Here is a 27932-nt window from a genome sequence, read left to right as displayed (position 1 = left end):
GGTTGCAGGTTCGATTCCCGCATCCGCCATCCTAGTCCCTGCCGTTGTGTCCTTGGGCAAGACACTTTACCCACCTGCTCCCAGTGCCACCCACACTGGTTTAAATGTAACTTAGATATTGGGTTTCACTATGTAAAGCGCTTTGAGTCACTAGAGAAAAGCGCTATATAAATATAATTCACTTCACTTCACTCAAGCACTCAGTGCTCGAAGATAAATCTATGTTTGGTGAACTTACAATGCAAGACTGCTTTATGTTTAGCTCGGTTGGTAGAGTGGCCGTGCCAGCAACTTGAGGGTTGCAGGTTCGATTCCCGCATCCGCCATCCTAGTCACTGCCGTTGTGTCCTTGGGCAAGGCACTTTACCCACCTGCTCCCAGTGCCCACCCACACTGGTTTAAATGTAACTTAGATATTGGGTTTCACTATGTAAAGCGCTTTGAGTCACTAGAGAAAAGCGCTATATAAATATAATTCACTTATTTGTTTTCTTATGAGTTCTGAATTAAATTGCTCTTACCTTCCATCCTCTCTCCCGGATTCTTGCATCATCGGGGACGCACAACTGCAGCCATGCGAGTACCCAACAATGTCCTCAAAATGATAAAGTTCATCTTAATCATGAAAAATGACTAATGATGTTCCATAAATTTTTTTTTAAAATTTTTGTCAAAAAGATTCAAATCAGCTAGTTTTTCTTTTCATTTTTTTCGGTGGAAATTTAAATTTTAAAGAGTCGAAATTGAAGATAAACCGTTTCAAAATGTTTTCATTTTTTTTTTTTTTTTCGTGTTTTCTCCTCTTTTAAACCGTTCAATTAAGTGTTTTTTCATCATTTATTCTCTACAAAAAAACTTCCAAAAAAGGAAAAAAAAATGTGCCACGGGAATGACAGACAGAAATACCCCTTTTTAATGTATATATATATATATCAATCAATCAATCAATGTTTACTTATATAGCCCTAAATCACTAGTGTCTCAAAGGGCTGCACAAACCACCACCACATCCTCGGTAGGCCCACATAAGGGCAAGGAAAAACTCACACCCAGTGGGACGTCGGTGACAATGATGACTATGAGAACCTTGGAGAGGAGGAAAGCAATGGATGTCGAGCGGGTCTAACATGATACTGTGAAAGTTCAATCCACAATGGATACAACACAGTCGCGAGAGTCCAGTCCAAAGAGGATCCAAGACACAGCAGCGAGAGTCCCGTTCACAGCGGAGCCAGCAGGAAACCATCCCAAGCGGAGGCGGACAAGCAGCGCAGAGATGTCCCCAGCCGATACACAGGCGAGCAGTACATGGCCACCGGATCGGACCGGACCCCCTCCACACGGGAGAGTGGGACATAGAAGAAAAAGAAAAGAAACGGCAGATCAATTGGTCTAAAAAGGGAGTCTATTATATATATATACATATATATCAATCAATCAATCAATGTTTACTTATATAGCCCTAAATCACTAGTGTCTCAAAGGGCTGCACAAACCACCACGACATCCTCGGTAGGCCCACATAAGGGCAAGGAAAACTCACACCCAGTGGGACGTCGGTGACAATGATGACTATGAGAACCTTGGAGAGGAGGAAAGCAATGGATGTCGAGTGGGTCTAACATGATACTGTGAAAGTTCAATCCACAATGGATCCAACACAGTCGCGAGAGTCCAGTCCAAAGAGGATCCAAGACACAGCAGCGAGAGTCCCGTTCACAGTGGAGCCAGCAGGAAACCATCCCAAGCGGAGGCGGATCAGCAGCGCAGAGATGTCCCCAGCCGATACACAGGCGAGCAGTACATGGCCACCGGATCGGACCGGACCCCCTCCACACGGGAGAGTGGGACATAGAAGAAAAAGAAAAGAAACGGCAGATCAACTGGTCTAAAAAGGGAGTCTATTATATATATATATATATATATATATATATATGTATATATATATATATATATATTTATTAAAGGTAAATTAAGCAAATTGGCTATTTCCGGCAATTTATTTAAGTGTGTATCAAACTGGTAGCCCTTTGCATTAATGAGTACCCAAGAAGTAGCTCTCGCTTTCAAAAAGGTTGGAGATATTTGCATAGAATTAGAAATAAACTCTGTCAAGTGGATCTGAAAGCAGATATGATTTTTCAACAGGGAGTTTGGTCAGTGAGGACGCTGCTAAAGTCATTTGGTGTAACTTTTGCATTAGTCCATCTTAGATGAGCTCGGTCCGGGTGTTGTTGATAAATGGCTTTCGCTTTGCATGGTAGAGTTTTAACTCGCACTTGCAGATGTAGCGACCGACTGTAGTTACTGACAGCGGTTTTCTGAAGAATAATTTTAAACGTGGACTCGTCAGACCACAGAAGGCTTTTCCACCTTGCCGCTTAGGTGCGGTGATTTCTCCAGGTTCTCTGATCTTTTTGATGATATTACGGACCGTAGATGGTGGAAAAAAAAACCCTTGATATATATATATATCAATCAATCAATGTTTACTTATATAGCCCTAAATCACTAGTGTCTCAAAGGGCTGCACAAACCACCACGACATCCTCGGTAGGCCCACATAAGGGCAAGGAAAACTCACACCCAGTGGGACGTCGGTGACAATGATGACTATGAGAACCTTGGAGAGGAGGAAAGCAATGGATGTCGAGCGGGTCTAACATGATACTGTGAAAGTTCAATCCATAATGGATCCAACACAGTCGCGAGAGTCCAGTCCAAAGCAGATCCAACACAGCAGCGAGAGTCCCGTTCACAGCGGAGCCAGCAGGAAACCATCCCAAGCGTAGGCGGACAAGCAGCGCAGAGATGTCCCCAGCCGATACACAGGCGAGCAGTACATGGCCACCGGATCGGACCGGACCCCCTCCACAAGGGAGAGTGGGACATAGAAGAAAAAGAAAAGAAACGGCAGATCAACTGGTCTAAAAAGGGAGTCTATTATATATATATATATATATATATATATATATATATATATATATATATATATATATATATATATATATATATATATATATATATATATATATTTATTTATTAAAGGTAAATTAAGCAAATTGGCTATTTCCGGCAATTTATTTAAGTGTGTATCAAACTGGTAGCCCTTTGCATTAATGAGTACCCAAGAAGTAGCTCTCGCTTTCAAAAAGGTTGGAGATATTTGCATAGAATTAGAAATAAACTCTGTCAAGTGGATCTGAAAGCAGATATGATTTTTCAACAGGGAGTTTGGTCAGTGAGGACGCTGCTAAAGTCATTTGGTGTAACGTTTCACTTTTTTGGACCGACACAATTAATTTCACATTTAAGACAAAGTGACAGCGCCCACACACACACACACACACACACACACACACACACACACACACACACACACACATGCAGCGTGGCACACACCCCATCTGTGATGTGCGTCATGTTTTCATGCACACTTGCACCCGTTCCAGCTCTTTTATCTTGTCATGCGAACGGTAACTCGTTTTTTTTGTTTTGTTTTTCCACACTGACCATCAACCCCTATCCTCGTCCCGCTCCCGTCGCTTCTGATTGGGTCCGACAAGCACTCTCCGCCTGGCTTAAATCATCAGAACCTGCTGGCACGGGCCAAAACCGCGGGGCCTGTTTCCCCTCAGAGACGCTTCTGTTTGCTCGCAGTGGAAACTAATGACCTTCATGCTTTGTGTCTCGGGAGTGTGCCTCGACATCTTGAAGCAGTAGAAGTCATTACTGTAATACGCTTGACAAGTGGGCGACGGCGCGCAGTCGCTGGCCGCCTGGCGGTCACGGCTGCTCGGTTTTATCTGTCGCCGCAGCTGTCGTGTAGCCTTGAAGACGCCGGAGCCGGTGCTTTTTTCCGACGATGAGTTGAACGGGGCCGCGTGAAACACTGATGATGTGTTACTGTCGTCCGAATCCTTCATTCCCTCCTTTATTCCTACAAGAATAAAGCTTCTTAGTAAACACGGTATTCCGGTATTAGATTGGTACCTGACCACACCTGGTGTCAATCAGCCCGATTGCCATTCGAACCTGTTTTGTCCTCCAGTCGAGTGCTGGATTATTGTCATGTATTGTCGCTCCTGCCGTGTCATACCGTGTCGCGTTGGATCATGAATGTCAAACTCTGGCCCGCGGGCCAAATTTGGCCCGCCGTGTAATTTCATTTGGCCCTTGAGGCAATATCAAATTAACATTAGAGCTGGCCCGCCGCTGTAACACCGCATTCACCGCTAATACTCATACTGGCCGCCTGGCGGTCATGGCTGCTGTGTTTTATCTGTCGCCGCAGCTGTCGTGTAGCGTTGAAGACGCCGGAGCCGGTGCTTTTTTCCGACGATGAGTTGAACGGGGCCGCGTGAAACACTGATGATGTGTTACTGTCGTCCGAATCCTCCAACCCCTCCTTTATTCCTACAAGAATAAAGCTTCTTAGTAAACACAGTATTCCGGTATTAGATTGGCACCTGACCACACCTGGTGTCAATCAGCCCAATTGCCATTCGAACCTGTTTTGTCCTCCAGTCGAGTGCTGGATTATTGTCATGTATTGTCGCTCCTGTCGTGTCATACCGTGTCGCGTTAGATCATGAATGTCAAACTCTGGCCCGCGGGCCAATTTTGGCCCGCCGTGTAATTTCATTTGGCCCTTGAGGCAATATCAAATTAACATTAGAGCTGGCCCGCCGCTGTAACACCACATTCACCGCTAATACTCATACTGGCCGCCCGGCGGTCACGGCTGCTGTGTTTTATCTGTCGCCGCAGCTGTCGTGTAGCCTTGAAGACGCCGGAGCCGGTGCTTTTTTCCGACGATGAGTTGAACGGGGCCGCCTGAAACACTGATGATGTTTTACTGTTGTCCGAATCCTCCATCCCCTCCTTTATTCCTACAACAATAAAGCTTCTTAGTAAACACGGTATTCCGGTATTAGATTGGCACCTGACCACACCTGGTGTTAATCAGCCCGATTGCCATTCGAACCTGTTTTGTCCTCCAGTCGAGTGCTGGATTATTGTCATGTATTGTCGCTCCTGTCGTGTCATACCGTGTCGCGTTAGATCATGAATGTCAAACTCTGGCCTGCGGGTCAAATTTGGCCCGCCGTGTAATTTCATTTGGCCCTTGAGGCAATATCAAATTAACATTAGAGCTGGACCGCCGCTGTAACACCACATTCACCGCTAATACTCATACTGGCCGCCTGGCGGTCACGGCTGCTGTGTTTTATCTGTCGCCGCAGCTGTCGTGTAGCCTTGAAGACGCCGGAGCCGGTGCGTTTTTCCGACGGGAGTCGCAACGAGTTGAACGGGGCCGCGTGAAACACTGATGATGTGTTACTGTCGTCCGAATCCTCCAACCCCTCCTTTATTCCTACAAGAATAAAGCTTCTTAGTAAACACGGTATTCCGGTATTAGATTGGCACCTGACCACACCTGGTGTCAATCAGCCCGATTGCCATTCGAACCTGTTTTGTCCTCCAGTCGAGTGCTGGATCATTGTCATGTATTGTCGCTCCTGTCGTGTCATACCGTGTCGCGTTAGATCATGAATGTCAAACTCTGGCCCGCGGGCCAAATTTGGCCCGCCGTGTAATTTCATTTGGCCCTTCAGGCAATATCAAATTAACATTAGAGCTGGCCCGCCGCTGTAACACCACATTCACCGCTAATACTCATACTGGCCGCCTGGCGGTCACGGCTGCTGTGTTTTATCTGTCGCCGCAGCTGTCGTGTAGCCTTGAAGACGCCGGAGCCGGTGCGTTTTTCCGACGGGAGTCGCAACGAGTTGAACGGGGCCGCGTGAAACACTGATGATGTGTTATAGTCGTCCGAATCCTCCATCCCCTCCTTTATTCCTACAAGAATAAAGCTTCTTAGTAAACACGGTATTCCGGTATTAGATTGGCACCTGACCACACCTGGTGTCAATCAGCCCGATTGCCATTTGAACCTGTTTTGTCCTCTAGTCGAGGGTTGCATTATTGTCATGTATTGTCGCTCCTGTCGTGTCATACCGTGTCGCGTTAGATCATGAATGTCAAACTCTGGCCCGCGGGCCAAATTTGGCCCGCCGTGTAATTTAATTTGGCCCTTGAGGTAATATCAAATTAACATTAGAGCTGGCCCGCCGCTGTAACACCACATTCACCGCTAATACTCATACTGGCCGCCTGGCGGTCATGGCTGCTGTGTTTTATCTGTCGCCGCAGCTGTCGTGTAGCCTTGAAGACGCCGGAGCCGGTGCGTTTTTCCGACGGGAGTCGCAACGAGTTGAACGGGGCCGCGTGAAACACTGATGATGTGTTACTGTCGTCCGAATCCTCCAACCCCTCCTTTATTCCTACAAGAATAAAGCTTCTTAGTAAACACGGTATTCCGGTATTAGATTGGCACCTGACCACACCTGGTGTCAATCAGCCCGATTGCCATTCGAACCTGTTTTGTCCTCCAGTCGAGTGCTGGATCATTGTCATGTATTGTCGCTCCTGTCGTGTCATACCGTGTCGCGTTAGATCATGAATGTCAAACTCTGGCCCGCGGGCCAAATTTGGCCCGCCGTGTAATTTCATTTGGCCCTTCAGGCAATATCAAATTAACATTAGAGCTGGCCCGCCGCTGTAACACCACATTCACCGCTAATACTCATACTGGCCGCCTGGCGGTCACGGCTGCTGTGTTTTATCTGTCGCCGCAGCTGTCGTGTAGCCTTGAAGACGCCGGAGCCGGTGCGTTTTTCCGACGGGAGTCGCAACGAGTTGAACGGGGCCGCGTGAAACACTGATGATGTGTTATAGTCGTCCGAATCCTCCATCCCCTCCTTTATTCCTACAAGAATAAAGCTTCTTAGTAAACACGGTATTCCGGTATTAGATTGGCACCTGACCACACCTGGTGTCAATCAGCCCGATTGCCATTCGAACCTGTTTTGTCCTCCAGTCGAGTGCTGGATTATTGTCATGTATTGTCGCTCCTGTCGTGTCATACCGTGTCGCGTTAGATCATGAATGTCAAACTCTGGCCCGCGGGTCAAATTTGGCCCGCCGTGTAATTTCATTCGGCCCTTGAGGCAATATCAAATTAACATTAGAGCTGGCCCGCCGCTGTAACACCGCATTCACCGCTAATACTCATACTGGCCGCCTGGCGGTCATGGCTGCTGGGTTTTATCTGTCGCCGCAGCTGTCGTGTAGCCTTGAAGACGCCGGAGCCGGTGCGTTTTTCCGACGGGAGTCGCAACGAGTTGAACGGGGCCGCGTGAAACACTGATGATGTGTTATAGTCGTCCGAATCCTCCATCCCCTCCTTTATTCCTACAAGAATAAAGCTTCTTAGTAAACACGGTATTCCGGTATTAGATTGGCACCTGACCACACCTGGTGTCAATCAGCCCGATTGCCATTTGAACCTGTTTTGTCCTCTAGTCGAGGGTTGCATTATTGTCATGTATTGTCGCTCCTGTCGTGTCATACCGTGTCGCGTTAGATCATGAATGTCAAACTCTGGCCCGCGGGCCAAATTTGGCCCGCCGTGTAATTTAATTTGGCCCTTGAGGTAATATCAAATTAACATTAGAGCTGGCCCGCCGCTGTAACACCACATTCACCGCTAATACTCATACTGGCCGCCTGGCGGTCATGGCTGCTGTGTTTTATCTGTCGCCGCAGCTGTCGTGTAGCCTTGAAGACGCCGGAGCCGGTGCGTTTTTCCGACGGGAGTCGCAACGAGTTGAACGGGGCCGCGTGAAACACTGATGATGTGTTATAGTCGTCCGAATCCTCCATCCCCTCCTTTATTCCTACAAGAATAAAGCTTCTTAGTAAACACGGTATTCCGGTATTAGATTGGCACCTGACCACACCTGGTGTCAATCAGCCCGATTGCCATTTGAACCTGTTTTGTCCTCTAGTCGAGGGTTGCATTATTGTCATGTATTGTCGCTCCTGTCGTGTCATACCGTGTCGCGTTAGATCATGAATGTCAAACTCTGGCCCGCGGGCCAAATTTGGCCCGCCGTGTAATTTAATTTGGCCCTTGAGGTAATATCAAATTAACATTAGAGCTGGCCCGCCGCTGTAACACCACATTCACCGCTAATACTCATACTGGCCGCCTGGCGGTCATGGCTGCTGTGTTTTATCTGTCGCCGCAGCTGTCGTGTAGCCTTGAAGACGCCGGAGCCGGTGCGTTTTTCCGACGGGAGTCGCAACGAGTTGAACGGGGCCGCGTGAACCACTGATGATGTGTTACTGTCGTCCGAATCCTCCAACCCCTCCTTTATTCCTACAAGAATAAAGCTTCTTAGTAAACACGGTATTCCGGTATTAGATTGGCACCTGACCACACCTGGTGTTAATCAGCCCGATTGCCATTCGAACCTGTTTTGTCCTCCAGTCGAGTGCTGGATTATTGTCATGTATTGTCGCTCCTGTCGTGTCATACCGTGTCGCGTTAGATCATGAATGTCAAACTCTGGCCCGCCGTGTAATTTCATTTGGCCCTTCAGGCAATATCAAATTAACATTAGAGCTGGCCCGCCGCTGTAACACCACATTCACCGCTAATATTCATACTGGCCGCCTGGCGGTCATGGCTGCTGTGTTTTATCTGTCGCCGCAGCTGTCGTGTAGCCTTGAAGACGCTGCAGCCGGTGCGTTTTTCCGACGGGAGTCGCAACGAGTTGAACGGGGCCGCGTGAAACACTGATGATGTTTTACTGTCGTCCGAATCCTCCATCCCCTCCTTTATTCCTACAAGAATAAAGCTTCTTAGTAAACACGGTATTCCGGTATTAGATTGGCACCTGACCACACCTGGTGTCAATCAGCCCGATTGCCATTTGAACCTGTTTTGTCCTCCAGTCGAGTGCTGGATTATTGTCATGTATTGTCGCTCCTGTCGTGTCATACCGTGTCGCGTTAGATCATGAATGTCAAACTCTGGCCCGCGGGCCAAATTTGGCCCGCCGTGTAATTTCATTTGGCCCTTGAGGCAATATCAAATTAACATTAGAGCTGGCCCGCCGCTGTAACACCGCATTCACCGCTAATACTCATACTGGCCGCCTGGCGGTCATGGCTGCTGTGTTTTATCTGTCGCCGCAGCTGTCGTGTAGCCTTGAAGACGCCGAAGCCGGTGCGTTTTTCCGACGGGAGTCGCAACGAGTTGAACGGGGCAGCGTGAAACACTGATGATGTGTTACTGTCGTCCGGATCCTTCATTCCCTCCTTTATTCCTCCAAGAATAAAGCTTCTTAGTAAACACGGTATTCCGGTATCAGATTGGCACCTGACCACACCTGGTGTCAATCAGCCCGATTGCCATTCGAACCTGTTTTGTCCTCCAGTCGAGTGCTGGATTATTGTCATGTATTGTCGCTCCTGTCATGTCATACCGTGTCGCGTTAGATCATGAATGTCAAACTCTGGCCCGCGGGCCAAATTTGGCCCGCCGTGTAATTTCATTTGGCCCTTCAGGCAATATCAAATTAACATTAGAGCTGGCCCGCCGCTGTAACACCACATTCACCGCTAATACTCATACTGGCCGCCTGGCGGTCACGGCTGCTGTGTTTTATCTGTCGCCGCAGCTGTCGTGTAGCCTTGAAGACGCCGGAGCCGGTGCGTTTTTCCGACGGGAGTCGCAACGAGTTGAACGGGGCCGCGTGAAACACTGATGATGTGTTACTGTCGTCCGAATCCTCCATCCCCTCCTTTATTCCTACAAGAATAAAGCTTCTTAGTAAACACGGTATTCCGGTATTAGATTGGCACCTGACCACACCTGGTGTTAATCAGCCCGATTGCCATTTGAACCTGTTTTGTCCTCTAGTCGAGGGTTGCATTATTGTCATGTATTGTCGCTCCTGTCGTGTCATACCGTGTCGCGTTAGATCATGAATGTCAAACTCTGGCCCGCGGGCCAAATTTGGCCCGCCGTGTAATTTCATTTGGCCCTTGAGGCAATATCAAATTAACATTAGAGCTGGCCCGCCGCTGTAACACCACATTCAGCGCTAATACTCATACTGGCCGCCTGGCGGTCATGGCTGCTGTGTTTTATCTGTCGCCGCAGCTGTCGTGTAGCCTTGAAGACGCCGGAGCCGGTGCTTTTTTCCGACGATGAGTTGAACGGGGCCGCGTAAAACACTGATGATGTGTTACTGTCGTCCGAATCCTCCATCCCCTCCTTTATTCCTACAAGAATAAAGCTTCTTAGTAAACACGGTATTCCGGTATTAGATTGGCACCTGACCACACCTGGTGTCAATCAGCCCGATTGCCATTTGAACCTGTTTTGGCCCGCGGGTCAAATTTGGCCCGCCGTGTAATTTCATTTGGCCCTTGAGGCAATATCAAATTAACATTAGAGCTGGCCCGCCGCTGTAACACCACATTCACCGCTAATACTCATACTGGCCGCCTGGCGGTCATGGCTGCTGTGTTTTATCTGTCGCCGCAGCTGTCGTGTAGCCTTGAAGACGCCGGAGCCGGTGCGTTTTTCCGACGGGAGTCGCAACGAGTTGAACGGGGCCGCGTGAAACACTGATGATGTGTTACTGTCGTCCGAATCCTTCATTCCCTCCTTTATTCATCCAAGAATAAAGCTTCTTAGTAAACACGGTATTCCGGTATTAGATTGGCACCTGACCACACCTGGTGTCAATCAGCCCGATTGCCATTCGAACCTGTTTTGTCCTCCAGTCGAGTGCTAGATTATTGTCATGTATTGTCGCTCCTGTCGTGTCATACCGTGTCTCGTTAGATCATGAATGTCAAACTCTGGCCCGCCGTGTAATTTCATTTGGCCCTTGAGGCAATATCAAATTAACATTAGAGCTGGCCCGCCGCTGTAACACCACATTCAGCGCTAATACTCATACTGGCCGCCTGGCGGTCATGGCTGCTGTGTTTTATCTGTCGCCGCAGCTGTCGTGTAGCCTTGAAGACGCCGGAGCCGGTGCTTTTTTCCGACAATGAGTTGAACGGGGCCGCGTAAAACACTGATGATGTGTTACTGTCGTCCGAATCCTTCATTCCCTCCTTTATTCCTACAAGAATAAAGCTTCTTAGTAAACACGGTATTCCGGTATTAGATTGGCACCTGACCACACCTGGTGTTAATCAGCCCGATTGCCATTTGAACCTGTTTTGTCCTCCAGTCGAGTGCTGGATTATTGTCATGTATTGTCGCTCCTGTCATGTCATACCGTGTCGCGTTAGATCATGAATGTCAAACTCTGGCCCGCGGGTCAAATTTGGCCCGCCGTGTAATTTCATTTGGCCCTTGAGGCAATATCAAATTAACATTAGAGCTGGCCCGCCGCTGTAACACCACATTCACCGCTAATACTCATACTGGCCGCCTGGCGGTCACGGCTGCTCGGTTTTATCTGTCGCCGCAGCTGTCGTGTAGCCTTGAAGACGCCGGAGCCGGTGCTTTTTTCCGACGATGAGTTGAACGGGGCCGCGTGAAACACTGATGATGTGTTACTGTCGTCCGAATCCTCCAACCCCTCCTTTATTCCTACAAGAATAAAGCTTCTTAGTAAACAAGGTATTCCGGTATTAGATTGGCACCTGACCACACCTGGTGTTAATCAGCCCGATTGCCATTTGAACCTGTTTTGTCCTCTAGTCGAGGGTTGCATTATTGTCATGTATTGTCGCTCCTGTCGTGTCATACCGTGTCGCGTTGGATCATGAATGTCAAACTCTGGCCCGCCGTGTAATTTCATTCGGCTCTTGAGGCAATATCAAATTAACATTAGAGCTGGACCGCCGCTGTAACACCGCATTCACCGCTAATACTCATACTTGTCAACCCTTCAAATTTTCCCGGGAGACTCCCGAAGCTCAGTGCCCCTCCCGAATTTCTCCCGATTTCCACCCGGACAATAATATCGGGGGCGGGCCGTAAAAGCACTGCTTTTGGAGTTCTCTACATGTCGCCACACCTGGTGTCAATCAGCCCGATTGCCATTTGAACCTGTTTTGTCCTCCAGTCGAGTGCTGGATTATTGTCATGTATTGTCGCTCCTGTCATGTCATACCGTGTCGCGTTAGATCATGAATGTCAAACTCTGGCCCGCGGGTCAAATTTGGCCCGCCGTGTAATTTCATTTGGCCCTTGAGGCAATATCAAATTAACATTAGAGCTGGCCCGCCGCTGTAACACCACATTCACCGCTAATACTCATACTGGCCGCCTGGCGGTCACGGCTGCTCGGTTTTAACTGTCGCCGCAGCTGTCGTGTAGCCTTGAAGACGCCGGAGCCGGTGCGTTTTTCCGACGGGAGTCACAATGAGTTGAACGGGGCCGCGTGAAACACTGATGATGTGTTACTGTCGTCCGAATCCTCCATCCCCTCCTTTATTCCTACAAGAATAAAGCTTCTTAGTAAACACGGTATTCCGGTATTAGATTGGCACCTGACCACACCTGGTGTCAATCAGCCCGATTGCCATTTGAACCGGTTTTGTCCTCCAGTCGAGTGCTGGATTATTGTCATGTATTGTCGCTCCTGTCGTGTCATACCGTGTCGCGTTAGATCATGAATGTCAAACTCTGGCCCGCGGGCCAAATTTGGCCCGCCGTGTAATTTCATTTGGCCCTTGAGGCAATATCAAATTAACATTAGAGCTGGCTTGCCGGTGTTATACGGCGACGGTGTCGCGGTAACACCCCATTCACCGCTAATACTCATACTTGCCAACACTCCCGATTTTCCTGGACACTCCCGAAGTTCACTGTCCCTCCCGAAAAACTCCCAGGGCAACCATTCTCCCGATTTCCACCTGGACAACAATATTGGGGTCTACAACCTGTCATCACGTCCGCTTTTCTTCCATACAAACAGCGTGCCGGCCCAGTCACATAATATATGCGGCTTCTACACACAGGTATGTGAATGCAAGCCATACTTGGTCAACCGCCATACAGGTCACACTGAGGGTGGCCGTATAAACAACTTTAACACTGTTCCAAATATGCGCCACACTGTGAACCCACACCAAACTATGAAGAATGACAAACACATTTTGAGAGAACATCCGCACCGTAACACAACAGAACAAATACCCAGAGTCCCTTGCAGCAATAACTCTTCCGGGACGCTACAATATAAACCTCCCGCTACCTGCTTTTAGTTTGTTTTCATATTACAAGTACAACTTCTGTTTTCCGTTCGGGCTCCAGTACTCTGGAAAGCCCTCCCGGTAACAGTTCGAGATGCTACCTCAGGTCTCACCTTAAAACTCATTTGAATACTCTAGCCCAGGGGTCGGGAACCTTTTTTCGCTGAGAGAGCCATGAAAGCCAAATATTTGAAAATGTAATTCCTTGAGAGCCATATTATATTTTTTCACACTAAATTCAACTAAATGCGTGCATTTTTTAAGTAAGACCAAGATTTTTAGCGGAATTATTCATGACTTATCGTGTTAAGCAATGTCAGCTAAGATTTATCTGAGCGCCAGATGCAGTCATCAAAAGAGCCACAGGTTACCTACCCCTGCTCTCGCCTTTAAATAGACCTCCTTTTTAGACCAGTTGATCTGCCGCTTCTTTTCTTTTTCTCCTCTGTCCCCCCCTCCCTTGTGGAGGGGGTCCGGTCCGATGACCATGGATGAAGTACTGGCTGTCCAGAGTCGAGACCCAGGATGGACCGCTCGCCTGGGGACATCTCTACGATGCTGATCCGCCTCCGCTTGGGATGGTTTCCGGTGGAAAAATGTCTTGGATCCGCTTGAACTGAACTCTCGCGGCTGTGTCGGAGCCACTATGGATTGAACTTTCACAGTATCATGTTAGACCCGCTCGACATCCATTGCTTTCGGTCCCCTAGAGGGGGAGGGGGGTTGCCCACATTTGAGGTCCTCTCCAAGGTTTCTCATAGTCATCATTGTCACTGGCGTCCCACTGGGTGTGAGTTTTCCTTGCCCTTATGTGGGTTCTTCCGAGGATGTCGTAGTCGTAGTGGTTTGTACAGTCCTTTGAGACATTTGTGATTTAGGCCTATATAAATAAACATTGATTCTTTTCCTGCTCGCTACCTGATCGCTTCAATGCTTGGCCCTTTTTGTTTTTACTAGCTCCCATGCTAAGTTGCTTTTGTTTTCTAGCTCCCACGCTAGCTCTCTTAGTCATACTTGCCAACCCTCCCGGATTTTCCGGGAGACTCCCGAAATTCAGCGCCTCTCCCGAAAAACCTCCCGGGACAAATTTTCTCCCGAAATTCAGGCGAAGCTGGAGGCCACGCCTCCTCCAGCTCAATTATCGTCCTCCCAGTGCGGTAAAACGACACACAACAACAGCTGTCTGAATTCGTCGACCTAAAGCAGTTTGTCTGCCAAACAGCAATGTTGTGACACTCTCAAACAGGACAATACTGCCATCTAGTGTACTGTACATGCATATGGTTGGACAAACATGGATGGAATATTCAACCCTCAACTCGGTAATGAGTAGATGAGTGGTATGTGTGTGTAAATGTGTATATAAATTAACACTGAAATTCAAACCACGCCCCGCCCCACACCCGACCATGCCCCCACCCCTGACCACGCCCCCCAGCCCCCACCTCCCGAAATTGGAGGTCTCAAGGTTGGCAATTATGCTCTTAGTTGGTTATCCGACTTGTGCATGCTTTTTTTGGTACCCCATTGGCTTGTTCTTGTTTTAGTATCTTTATTAAATCATGTTTTCCTATCCAATGCCGGCCTCAATCTCTGCATCTTGGGGTTCGTCACAAACTAACTCTGACAATAGTACCCCGATACTAATGAATCATCTTCTCCAGAAGGTCCTATCTTAGTCCGTGCGATGTCAGATGAAACAAAAATGGAGCTGTTTGGCCGCAATACCCAGCAAAATGTTTGGAGGAGAAAAGGTGAGGCCTTTAATCGCAGGAACACTATGCCTACCGCCAAGCATGGTGGTGGTAGTATTACGCTCTGGGCCTGTTTTGCTGCCAATGGAACTGGTGCTTTACAGAGAGTAAATGGGACAATGAAAAAGGAGGATTACCTCCAAATTATTCAGGACAAACTAACATTATTAGGACGGAGGTTGGGTCTTGGGCGTAGTCGGGTGTTCCAACAGGACAATGACCCCCAAACACACGTCAAAAGTTGTAAAGCAATGGCTAAATCAGGCTAGACTTAAGGATTTAGAACGGCCTTCCCAAAGTAAATGTGTCATGTCTCACGTTTTGCACTCGAACACCTGTTTTCACTGATCATGTCACTGCTATTAAAGCCAGTCTGTTTCTGTTCTCCGTCCTGGCAACATCACCTTCTACCAACCATCTATCCCCCCTCGATACCTCTACTCACGTCATGCCATGTTACCGCCACTCTGCTTCATGTCATGATTCACAGTTCCATGCCAAGTAAGTTTTTGTTTATAGTTCAGAGTTTCTGCCTTGGTGCAAAAATCTTTGTTTTCATTAGTCAAGTTTGTTCTCTGCCTTTGTGCGCGCCTTTTGTTTGTTCCTGTTTTTTTAGTTAGCGTGTTAAAATAAAAGAAATGTCTTTACCTCCACGCCGTTTCCACTCCAATCCGCGCCTTGACAAAATGTGTGGACAATGCTGAAGAAAAAAGTCCATGTCAGAAAAAACAACACATTTAGCCGAATTTCACCAATTTTGTCAATAGGAATGGTCAAAAACTCAACCAGAAGCTTGTGGATGGGGAACCAAAAGCGCCTTATTGCAGTGAAACTTGCCAAACTTGTCTTGAGTTTCCCATAATTTCTACAACTCTTATTTTTTTGTGATAGATATTGGAGTATTGTGGCCAAACAGCAAAATTTTTGTTTCATCTGACCACAAAACTTTCCTCCAGAAGGTCTTATTTTGGTCCATGTGATATCAGATGAAACAAAAATTGAGCTGTTTGGCTACAATACCCAGCATTACGTTTGGAGGAGAAAAGGAGAGTTCTTTAATCCCAGGAACACTATACCTACCGCTAAACATGGTGGTGGTAGTATTATGCTCTGGGCCTGTTTTGCAGCCAATTAAACTGCTGCTTTACAGACAGTAAATGGGACAAGGAAATTCTTCAGGACAACCTAAAATCTTGGGCGCCGTTGGGTGGCCCAAACACACGTCAAAAGTGGTAAAGGAATGGCTAAATCAGGCTAGACTTAAGGTTTTAGAATGGCTTTCCCAAAGTAAATGTGTGGACAATGCTGAAGAAACAAGTCCATGTCAGAAAAAATAACAAATTTAGCCGAATTTCACCAATTTTGTCAAGAGGAGTGGTCAAAAACTCAACCAGAAGCTTGTGGATGGGGAACCAAAAGCGCCTTATTGCAGTGAAACTTGCCAAACTTGTCTTGAGTTTCCAATAATTTCTACAACTCTTATTTTTTTGTGATAGATATTCGAGTATTGTGGCCAAACAGCAAAATTTTTGTTTCATCTGACCACAAAACTTTCCTCCAGAAGGTCTTATATATTTGTCCGTGTGATGTCAGATGAAACAAAAATTGAGCTGTTTGGCCACAATACCCAGCATTACGTTTGGAGGAGAAAAGGAGAGTTCTTTAATCCCAGGAACACTATACCTACCGCTAAACATGGTGGTGGTAGTATTATGCTCTGGGCCTGTTTTGCTGCCAATTAAACTGCTGCTTTACAGAGAGTAAATGGGACAATGAAATTCTTCAGGACAACCTAAAATCTTGGGGCCAAACACACGTCAAAAGTGGTAAAGGAATGGCTAAATCAGGCTAGATTTAAGATTTTAGAATGGCCTTCCCAAAGTAAACGTGTGGACAATGCTGAAGAAACAAGTCCATGTCAGATAAAACAACACATTTAGCCGAATTTCACCAATTTTGTCAATAGGAATGGTCAAAAATTCAACCTGAAGCTTGTGGATGGGGAACCAAAAGCGCCTTATTGCAGTGAAACTTGCCAAACTTGTCTTTGGTTTCCAATAATTTCTACAACTCTTATTTTTTTGTGATAGATATTCGAGTATTGTGGCCAAACAGCTAGATTTTTGTTTCATCTGACCACTAAACTATCCTCCAGAAGGTCTTATATATTTGTCTGTGTGATGTCAGATGAAACAAAAACTGAGCTGTTTGGCCACAATACCCAGCGTTATGTTTGGAGGAGAAAAGGAGAGTTCTTTAATCCCAGGAACACTATGCCTACCGCTAAGCATGGTGGTGGTAGTATTATGCTCTGGGCCTGTTTTGCAGCCAATTAAACTGCTGCTTTACAGAGAGTAAATGGGACTATGAAATTCTTCAGGACAACCTAAAATCTTGGGCGCCGTTGGGTGGCCCAAACACACGTCAAAAGTGGTAAAGGAATGGCTAAATCAGGCTAGACTTAAGGTTTTAGAATGGCCTTCCCAAAGTAAATGTGTGGACAATGCTGAAGAAACAAGTCCATGTCAGAAAAAATAACACATTTAGCCGAATTTCACCAATTTTGTCAAGAGGAGTGGTCAAAAACTCAACCTGAAGCTTGTGGATGGGGAACCAAAAGCGCCTTATTGCAGTGAAACTTGCCAAACTTGTCTTGAGTTTCCAATCATTTCTACAACTCTTATTTTTTTGTGATAGATATTGGAGTATTGTGGCCAAACAGCTAGATTTTTGTTTCATCTGACCACAAAACTTTCCTCCAGAAGGTCTTAAATTTGTCCGTGTGATGTCAGATGAAACAAAAATGGAGCTGTTTGGCCACAATACCCAGCAATATGTTTGGAGGAGAAAAGGAGAGTTCTTTAATCCCAAGAACACTATGCCTACTGCTAAACATGGTGGTTGTAGTATTATGCTCTGGGCCTGTTTTGCTGCCAATTAAACTGCTGCTTTACAGAGAGTAAATGGGACAAGGAAATTCTTCAGGACAACCTAAAATCTTGGGCGCCGTTGGGTGGCCCAAACACACGTCAAAAGTGGTAAAGGAATGGCTAAATCAGGCTAGACTTAAGGTTTTAGAATGGCCTTCCCAAAGTAAACGTGTGGACAATGCTGAAGAAACAAGTCCATGTCAGAAAAAATAACAAATTTAGCCGAATTTCACCAATTTTGTCAAGAGGAGTGCTCAAAAACTCAACCGGAAGCTTGTGGATGGGCAACCAAAACCGCATTATTGCAGTGAAACTTGCCAAACTTGTCTTGAGTTTCCAATAATTTCTACAACTCTTATTTTTTTGTGATAGATATTCGAGTATTGTGGCCAAACAGCAAAATTTTTGTTTCATCTGACCACAAAACTTTCCTCCAGAAGGTCTTATATTTGTCCGTGTGATGTCAGATGAAACAAAAACGGAGCTGTTTGGCCACAATACCCAGCAATAGAAAAGGGGAGGCCTTTAATCCCAGGAACACTATGCCTACCGTCGAGCATGGTGGTTGTAGTATTATGCAGGATCATGACAGTGGGACCCGTTTTAATTGTTGTTGTTTTTTTTATTAAAAACAACAAATAAACTAATTTGCAAACATTTGTTAGTGTGGTTAAGTTACAGTTGTGGTCAAAAGTCGGACATTGGCAGCAAAACAAGCCCAGAGCATAATACTACAACCACCATGCTCGACGGTAGGCATAGTGTTCCTGGGATTAAAGGCCTCCCTTTTTCTATTGCTGGGTATTGTGGCCAAATAGCTCAATTTTTGTTTCATCTGACATCACATGGACGAAGATAAGACCTTCTGTGGTTGGATGAAACAAAAATAGAGCTGTTTGGCCACAACACCCAGAATATGTTTGGAGGAGAAAAGGAGAGTTCTTTAATCCCAGGAACACTATACCTACCGCTAAACATGGTGGTGGTAGTATTATTTGCAGCCAATTAAACTGCTGCTTTACAGAGAGTAAATGGGACAATGAAATTATTCAGGACAACCTAAAATCTTGGGCCCAAACACACGTCAAAAGTGGTAAAGGAATGGCTAAATCAGGCTAGACTTTAGATTTTAGAATGGCCTTCCCAAAGTAAACGTGTGGACAATGCTGAAGAAACAAGTCCATGTCAGAAAAAACAACACATTTAGCCGAATTTCACCAATTTTGTCAATAGGAATGGTCAAAAACTCAACCAGAAGCTTGTGGATGGGGAACCAAAAGCGCCTTATTGCAGTGAAACTTGCCAAACTTGTCTTGAGTTTACAATAATTTTCTACAGATCTTATTTTTTTTGTAATAGATATTCGAGTATTTTGGCCAAACAGCTAAATTTTTGTTTCATCTGACCACTAAACTTTCCTCCAGAAGGTCTTAAATTTGTCCGTGTGATGTCAGATGAAACAAAAATTGAGCTGTTTGGAGGAGAAAAGGAGAGTTCTTTAATCCCAGGAACACTATTCCTACCGCTAAGCATGGTGGTGGTAGTATTATGCTCTGGGCCTGTTTTGCTGCCAATTAAACTGCTGCTTTACAGAGAGTAAATGGGACTATGAAATTCTTCAGGACAACCTAAAATCTTGGGCGCCGTTGGGTGGCCCAAACACACGTCAAAAGTGGAAAAGGAATGGCTAAATCAGGCTAGACTCAAGGTTATAGAATGGCCTTCCAAAGTAAACGTGTGGACAATGCTGAAGAAACAAGTCCATGTTAGAAAAAACAACAAATTTACCCGAATTTCACCAATTTTGTCAAGAGGAGTGGTCAAAAACTCAACCTGAAGCTTGTGGATGGGGAACCAAAAGCGCCTTATTGCAGTGAAACTTGCCAAACTTGTCTTGAGTTTCCCATAATTTCTACAACTCTTATTTTTTTGGGATAGATATTCGAGTATTGTGGCCAAACAGAAAAATTTTTGTTTCATCTTACCACAAAACTTTCCTCCAGAAGGTCTTATATATTTGTCCGTGTGATGTCAGATGAAACAAAAATTGAGCTGTTTGGCCACAATACCCAGCAATAGAAAAAGGGAGGCCTTTAATCCCAGGAACACTATTCCTACCGTCGAGCATGGTGGTTGTAGTATTATGCAGGATCATGACAGTGGGACCCGTTTTAATTGTTGTTGTTTTTTTTTATTAAAAACAACAAATAAACTAATTTGCAAACATTTGTTAGTGTGGTTAAGTTACAGTCGTGGTCAAAAGTCGGACATTGGCAGCAAAACAAGCCCAGAGCATAATACTACAACCACCATGCTCGACGGTAGGCATAGTGTTCCTGGGATTAAAGGCCTCCCTTTTTCTATTGCTGGGTATTGTGGCCAAATAGCTCAATTTTTGTTTCATCTGACATCACATGGACGAAGATAAGACCTTCTGTGGTTGGATGAAACAAAAATAGAGCTGTTTGGCCACAACACCCAGAATATGTTTGGAGGAGAAAAGGAGAGTTCTTTAATCCCAGGAACACTATCCCTACCGCTAAACATGGTGGTTGTAGTATTATGCTCTGGGCCTGTTTTGCTGCCAATTAAACTGCTGCTTTACAGAGAGTAAATGGGACAATGAAATTATTCAGGACAACCTAAAATCTTGGGCCCAAACACACGTCAAAAGTGGTAAAGGAATGGCTAAATCAGGCTAGACTTAAGATTTTAGAATGGCCTTCCCAAAGTAAACGTGTGGACAATGCTGAAGAAACAAGTCCATGTCAGAAAAAACAACACATTTAGCCGAATTTCACCAATTTTGTCAATAGGAATGGTCAAAAACTCAACCGGGAGCTTGTGGATGGGGAACCAAAAGCGCCTTATTGCAGTGAAACTTGCCAAACTTCTTTTGAGTTTCCAATAATTTTCTACAGATCTTATTTTTTTTGTAATAGATATTCGAGTATTTTGGCCAAACAGCTAAATTTTTGTTTCATCTGACCACTAAACTTTCCTCCAGAAGGTCTTAAATTTGTCCGTGTGATGTCAGATGAAACAAAAATGGAGCTGTTTGGCCACAATACCCAGCAATATGTTTGGAGGAGAAAAGGAGAGTTCTTTAATCCCAGGAACACTATGCCTACCGCTAAGCATGGTGGTTGTAGTATTATGCTCTGGGCCTGTTTTGCAGCCAATTAAACTGCTGCTTTACAGAGAGTAAATGGGACAAGGAAATTCTTCAGGACAACCTAAAATCTTGGGCGCCGTTGGGTGGCCCAAACACACGTCAAAAGTGGTAAAGGAATGGCTAAATCAGGCTAGACTTAAGGTTTTGGAATGGCCTTCCCGAAGTAAATGTGTGGACAATGCTGAAGAAACAAGTCCATGTTAGAAAAAACAACAAATTTACCCGAATTTCACCAATTTTGTCAAGAGGAGTGGTCAAAAACTCAACCGGAAGCTTGTGGATGGGGTACCAAAAGCGCCTTATTGCAGTGAAACTTGCCAAACTTCTTTTGAGTTTCCAATAATTTCTACAACTCTTATTTTTTTGTGATAGATATTCGAGTATTTTGGCCAAACAGCAAAATTTTTGTTTCATCTGACCACAAAACTTTCCTCTAGAAGGTCTTAAATTTGTCCGTGTGAAGTCAGATGAAACAAAAACTGAGCTGTTTGGCCACAATACCCAGCAATATGTTTGGAGGAGAAAAGGAGAGTTATTTAATCCCAAGAACACTATGCCTACTGCTAAACATGGTGGTGGTAGTATTATGCTCTGGGCCTGTTTTGCTGCCAATGGACAATGGAAAAAGGAGGATTACCTCCAAGTTCTTCAGGACAACCTAAAATCATCACCCCGGAGGTTGGGTCTTGGGCGCAGTTGGGTGTTCCAACAGGACCATGACCTAAAACACACGTCAAAAGTGGTAAAGGAATGGCTAAATCATGCTAGAATGAAGGCTTTTTTTTTAGAATGGCCTTCCCAAAGTCCCTGACTTAAACATGTGAACAATACCTGAACCATTGTAAGGGGAACTAAAGGGCGTGTTGGACACCTGGAAGTGGAAAAAAGTAAGAGCGGGAATAGAAGGCAGAAAAAGACAATAAGCTTGGGGTGTTTTATTAAGCTTAGATTGCTAATAATAGAACTAATAAGTGACACGTTTGGCAAACAACAATTTCGACCAGGATGGGATAATGTCCCCCTGGATTGTTTTCCATGAAAAAATGTGTGCCTCGGCTCAAAAAAAGGTTGAGAAAGACTGCTAAGTCACTAATTCCTGCCTCCATGGCGACCAATAAAGTAGCATTATCACTGCAGGACGAGGAATAGCTAAACATGCTTCACGACACACCGTAGCCCACCTAACATCCACTGAAATGATACTGTCAAGTTGGGTTTGTGCGGGAAAACATGAACTAAAACAGGAACAAACAAAAGGCGCGCACAAGGCGGATAACAAACGACGGAACTATGGCATGAACAGAGTGACCAGAAAGTCGACACAGCTACAACGAGAAGTACCAATGACATTGACAGGTAGTGGTGATGACAATAATCCAGCACTGACCGGAGAAGAAAACAGGTCTAAATAGTGGCTGGCTGATTAACACCAGGTGTGGCCAGGTGCCAATCAGCCACAGCTGAGGGGACACAGCACTCAGCGAGACAAACAGTACTAATGACATTGACAGGTAGTGGTGACGACAATAATCCAGCACTGACCGGAGGAGAAACCAGGTCTAAATAGTGGCTGGCTGATTAACACCGGGTGTGGCCAGGTGCCAATCAGCCACAGCTGAGGGGACACAGCACTCAGCGAGACAAACAGTACTAATGACATTGACAGGTAGTGGTGATGACAATAATCCAGCACTGACCGGAGGAGAAACCAGGTCTAAATAATGGCTGGCTGATTAACACCAGGTGTGGCCAGGTGCCAATCAGCCCCAGCTGAGGGGACACAGCACTCAGCGAGACAAACAGTACTAATGACATTGACAGGTAGTGGTGATGACAATAATCCAGCACTGACCGGAGAAGAAAACAGGTCTAAATAGTGGCTGGCTGATTAACACCAGGTGTGGCCAGGTGCCAATCAGCCACAGCTGAGGGGACACAGCACTCAGCGAGACAAACAGTACTAATGACATTGACAGGTAGTGGTGATGACAATAATCCAGCACTGACTGGAGAAGAAAACAGGTCTAAATAGTGGCTGGCTGATTAACACCAGGTGTGGCCAGGTGCCAATCAGCCACAGCTGAGGGGACACAGCACCCAGCGAGACAAACAGTACTAATGACATTGACAGGTAGTGGTGATGACAATAATCCAGCACTGACCGGAGAAGAAAACAGGTCTAAATAGTGGCTGGCTGATTAACACCAGGTGTGGCCAGGTGCCAATCAGCCACAGCTGAGGGGACACAGCACTCAGCGAGACAAACAGTACTAATGACATTGACAGGTAGTGGTGATGACAATAATCCAGCACTGACCGGAGAAGAAAACAGGTCTAAATAGTGGCTGGCTGATTAACACCAGGTGTGGCCAGGTGCCAATCAGCCACAGCTGAGGGGACACAGCACTCAGCGAGACAAACAGTACTAATGACATTGACAGGTAGTGGTGACGACAATAATCCAGCACTGACCGGAGAAGAAAACAGGTCTAAATAGTGGCTGGCTGATTAACACCAGGTGTGGCCAGGTGCCAATCAGCCACAGCTGAGGGGACACAGCACTCAGCGAGACAAACAGTACTAATGACATTGCCAGGTAGTGGTGATGACAATAATCCAGCACTGACCGGAGAAGAAAACAGGTCTAAATAGTGGCTGGCTGATTAACACCAGGTGTGGCCAGGTGCCAATCAGCCACAGCTGAGGGGACACAGCACTCAGCGAGACAAACAGTACTAATGACATTGACAGGTAGTGGTGATGACAATAATCCAGCACTGACCGGAGAAGAAAACAGGTCTAAATAGTGGCTGGCTGATTAACACCAGGTGTGGCCAGGTGCCAATCAGCCACAGCTGAGGGGACACAGCACCCAGCGAGACAAACAGTACTAATGACATTGACAGGTAGTGGTGATGACAATAATCCAGCACTGACCGGAGAAGAAAACAGGTCTAAATAGTGGCTGGCTGATTAACAACAGGTGTGGCCAGGTGCCAATCAGCCACAGCTGAGGGGACACAGCACTCAGCGAGACAAACAGTACTAATGACATTGACAGGTAGTGGTGATGACAATAATCCAGCACTGACCGGAGAAGAAAACAGGTCTAAATAGTGGCTGGCTGATTAACACCAGGTGTGGCCAGGTGCCAATCAGCCACAGCTGAGGGGACACAGCACCCAGCGAGACAAACAGTACTAATGACATTGACAGGTAGTGGTGATGACAATAATCCAGCACTGACCGGAGAAGAAAACAGGTCTAAATAGTGGCTGGCTGATTAACAACAGGTGTGGCCAGGTGCCAATCAGCCACAGCTGAGGGGACACAGCACCCAGCGAGACAAACAGTACTAATGACATTGACAGGTAGTGGTGATGACAATAATCCAGCACTGACCGGAGAAGAAAACAGGTCTAAATAGTGGCTGGCTGATTAACACCAGGTGTGGCCAGGTGCCAATCAGCCACAGCTGAGGGGACACAGCACTCAGCGAGACAAACAGTACTAATGACATTGACAGGTAGTGGTGATGACAATAATCCAGCACTGACCGGAGAAGAAAACAGGTCTAAATAGTGGCTGGCCGATTAACACCAGGTGTGGCCAGGTGCCAATCAGCCACAGCTGAGGGGACACAGCACTCAGCGAGACAAACAGGAAACAGAACCAAAATAAGAGTGCTGACAGGAACTGAAGACAGGAAACAAAGACAAATGCAGAGGAAAAACTAAAACATGGCCAAACTGTCAGGGACAAGCCTGACAGATACCAAGTACAGGACCGTATCTAGTCGATAGTACTAGGATTATTTTTTTAGTATGATTCTGTAACGACTTGGTACCCAGAATTTGTGGTATCATCCACAACTAATGTAAAGTATCCAAACAACAGAAGAGTAAGTGATTATTGTGGTAGATAGAACATGTTCAAAGAGAAAATAAGCACATATTAAAAGTAAGTGAACAAGTACATTATAATTCATTTTCAACCACTTGTCCTTAATAATGTAGACAAAATAATAACACAATTGGGATTTCCGGAATTGTTTTTTTTTTGCATGTTCCGTCCCACCTCCAAAGACATGCACCTAGGGATAAGTTGATTGGCAACACTAAACTCACCCTACTGTGTGAATGAATCTGTGTTGGCCCTGCGATGAGGTGGCAACTTGTCCAGGGTGTACCCCGCCTTCCGCCCCGAATGCAGCTGGAATAGGCTCCGAGCTACAGCAAATGAATGGATGCTTGGACCTGAAAATTATTGTCATGATCCGCTACTTGGATCATGTCATGTTCTGGTTTAGTTCTGTTTTTGTATATCACATCTGGTTAGTTTGTCTTCCTTAGTTCCTGGTGGCACTTCTTGTTTGTTCAGTTTCCTTAGAAACACATTTGTGTCACCCTGCCTTCTGTTTGTTTTGATTATTATTTCCCTTTTTGTTCCTTCGGTCACGCATTGCGCTCACATGCTAGCGCCTTTTGTTCCTTCTAGCTCACATGCTAGTTCTGTTGGTTTTGTCTATAGTGCCTTTGTGCAAGTGTTTTGTTCTCAGTTTGTTCTTTAGCATAAATAAATCATTTCTTATCGGACTGCATAATTGAGAGAACGCAACCACATCACCACAATGCCAGCGAAACGTCACACTTATATTAGATAACTTTCTCCCTGTTGTTTGTATTCCCAGTTTCTCGAAGACCTGGTCCAACATGAATGGAGAGAGGAAGTCAAAGAACTGTTGGCCCTTTTCTCCAAACCTCACTTTAAGGTAAAAGTTCCTTAATGCCGTCGACCTGATTGTTCTTTGATGTCGACAATTATACGCAAAGATCTGTGTCAAGTCGGGCTGTCTTCAGGATTTTCAGAGTCGAATCGGATTCCTCGGATTTTGCCCGATGTCAACAATCAGTCGATTTTTGGGCGTTTTTTTTAATGTTTTATTTCATTTTTTTTAATAAATAATCAGATGTTGATGTTTTCCTTTTGTTTTTATTTTCTTTTTTTTCCATTGCTAAAAAAAAAAGGACAAAAAAATGTAGGTTATAATGAATTATTACCTAAAATTATCACTTTAAAATGTTTTCTGTGGAAAAAATATTGCATATGTTGTGTGGTTGCCGTATAAAAACGTCAACGTTTTGAGAAAAGAGCATAAAACAAACAAAATAATAGTCCAAATATCGGAAGTTGATCTTGAAATTTAAGTGTTAAAAGTTAAAAATGCATCACTTTATGAGTGGGGAACCTTTCGGATCTCAAATATATTTAGTAGGATTTTATTTTTTATTTAACTTTTCACTGTCATTGTCAGGTTTTCCCCTGACAGTTTGTTTGTGTTTTAGTTTTTTTCCTCTGCATTTGTCTTTGTTTCCTCTGTGTTAAGTATTTCCTGTTTTTAGTTCCTGTCAGCGCTCTTATTTTGTCGGTTTCCTGCGTTTCTCCCTGAGCGCTTTTTTTCCCTCAGCTCTGGCTGATTGGCACCTGGCCACACCTGGTGTCAATCAGCCCGCTTCTATTTGCGTCTGTTTTTGTCCCCCAGTCAGTGCTGGATTATTGTCTTGTCGCTCTTGTGTCGTTGCTACCTGTCGTGTGCTGTCGATGTCGTGCTACTATTTGGCCTTGTCGTCGTAGCGGTAAGCTGTTCCTGTTAGCTATTTGTAGTTTGTTTTCTCCTACCTTTTTTTTTTCGTGTTTTCTTATTAGCCATTAGCTGTTTCCTGCTAGATACCTGTTAGCTTCCACGCTAGGCCTTTTGTTTGTTATCCGCCCATGTGCGCGCCTTTGGTTTGAACCCTTCGTTTGGTTTTGTTCTACTTTTTTTATATTAAAACCATGTCTTCTCACTCCATACCTGCCTCCATGTCTGCATCTTGGGGTTCGTCAACAACAAACTTTGACAGTGATTACTCAAAAATGTTAAATAATTAAAATCAACGGTGTCCTGCATTATTGATCTTTGAGGGCTTTAATCGCTAAATAAAAGAACTCTGCTGAAGGAATCAATAAAGTACTATCTATCTATCTAAATACTGCATATTTCAGTTTTACTATAAAAAAACAAAGTTGTCTTTGACAGAAAAGGCATAAAACCTTATTTGTTTTACTTTATGTTAACCTCAAGTTGATATAGAGTTTTACTGTACCCATTAAATAAAATAAAAAAATAATAATAATTTGACTTATTTTTAACATTTTAGTGACTGAGACCCTCTATGCTCCCAAAGAGCCCTAAGGATAAAAAAAAAAAAAATCCATATATTTTGTTATGGTTTGAAAATGAAAAATATCAAAATATTCTGTTTCTGTCTTCGTCCTGGCAACTTTGAACTTCACCTACCTACCTTACCTTCCGAGACCTTTTACCACAGTTTCATGTACCGACTTTCACGCCTTTGACCACGACACGTAAGTTTTGGTTTGTTTCTTGCCACAGTTAGTGTCTTTTGTTCATTTGTATATAGTCATGCCATTGTGCTGTTTTTTTGTTTGAGTATAGTCTAGTTTGTTATCCGCCCATGTGCGCGCCTTTGGTTTGAACCCTTCGTTTGGTTTTGTTCTAGTTTTTTTATATTAAAACCATGTTTTCTCACTCCATGCCTGCCTCCATGTCTGCATCTTGGGGTTCGTCAACAACAAACTTTGACAGTGATTACTCAAAAATGTTAAATAATTAAAATCAACGGTGTCCTGCATTATTGATCTTTGAGGGCTTTAATCGCTAAATAAAAGAACTCTGCTGAAGGAATCAATAAAGTACTATCTATCTATCTAAATACTGCATATTTCAGTTTTACTATAAAAAACAAAGTTGTCTTTGACAGAAAAGGCATAAAACCTTATTTGTTTTACTTTATGTTAACCTCAAGTTGATATAGAGTTTTACTGTACCCATTAAATAAAATAAAAAAATAATAATAATTTGACTTATTT

At 45.0% G+C, this 27932-nt stretch overlaps 1 protein-coding gene across 2 annotated transcripts in view; it reads left to right on the top strand.

Moving 5' to 3' along the window:
• Positions 1-27932, top strand: part of LOC133545130 (MAGUK p55 subfamily member 7-like) — a 149760-nt gene that overhangs the window by 32444 nt on the left and 89384 nt on the right. For both annotated transcript variants that reach the window (XM_061890487.1, XM_061890486.1), the window contains exon 4: positions 25690-25770. In XM_061890487.1, the coding sequence (XP_061746471.1) occupies positions 25690-25770 (81 nt within the window). The remainder of the gene's footprint in view (positions 1-25689; positions 25771-27932) is intronic.

Source organism: Nerophis ophidion, linkage group LG28 (genome assembly GCF_033978795.1).
Source record: "Nerophis ophidion isolate RoL-2023_Sa linkage group LG28, RoL_Noph_v1.0, whole genome shotgun sequence".
Lineage (NCBI taxonomy): Eukaryota > Metazoa > Chordata > Actinopteri > Syngnathiformes > Syngnathidae > Nerophis > Nerophis ophidion.
Note: the sequence above shows the minus strand (reverse complement) of the source record. Positions and strands in the feature narration are given on the sequence as shown.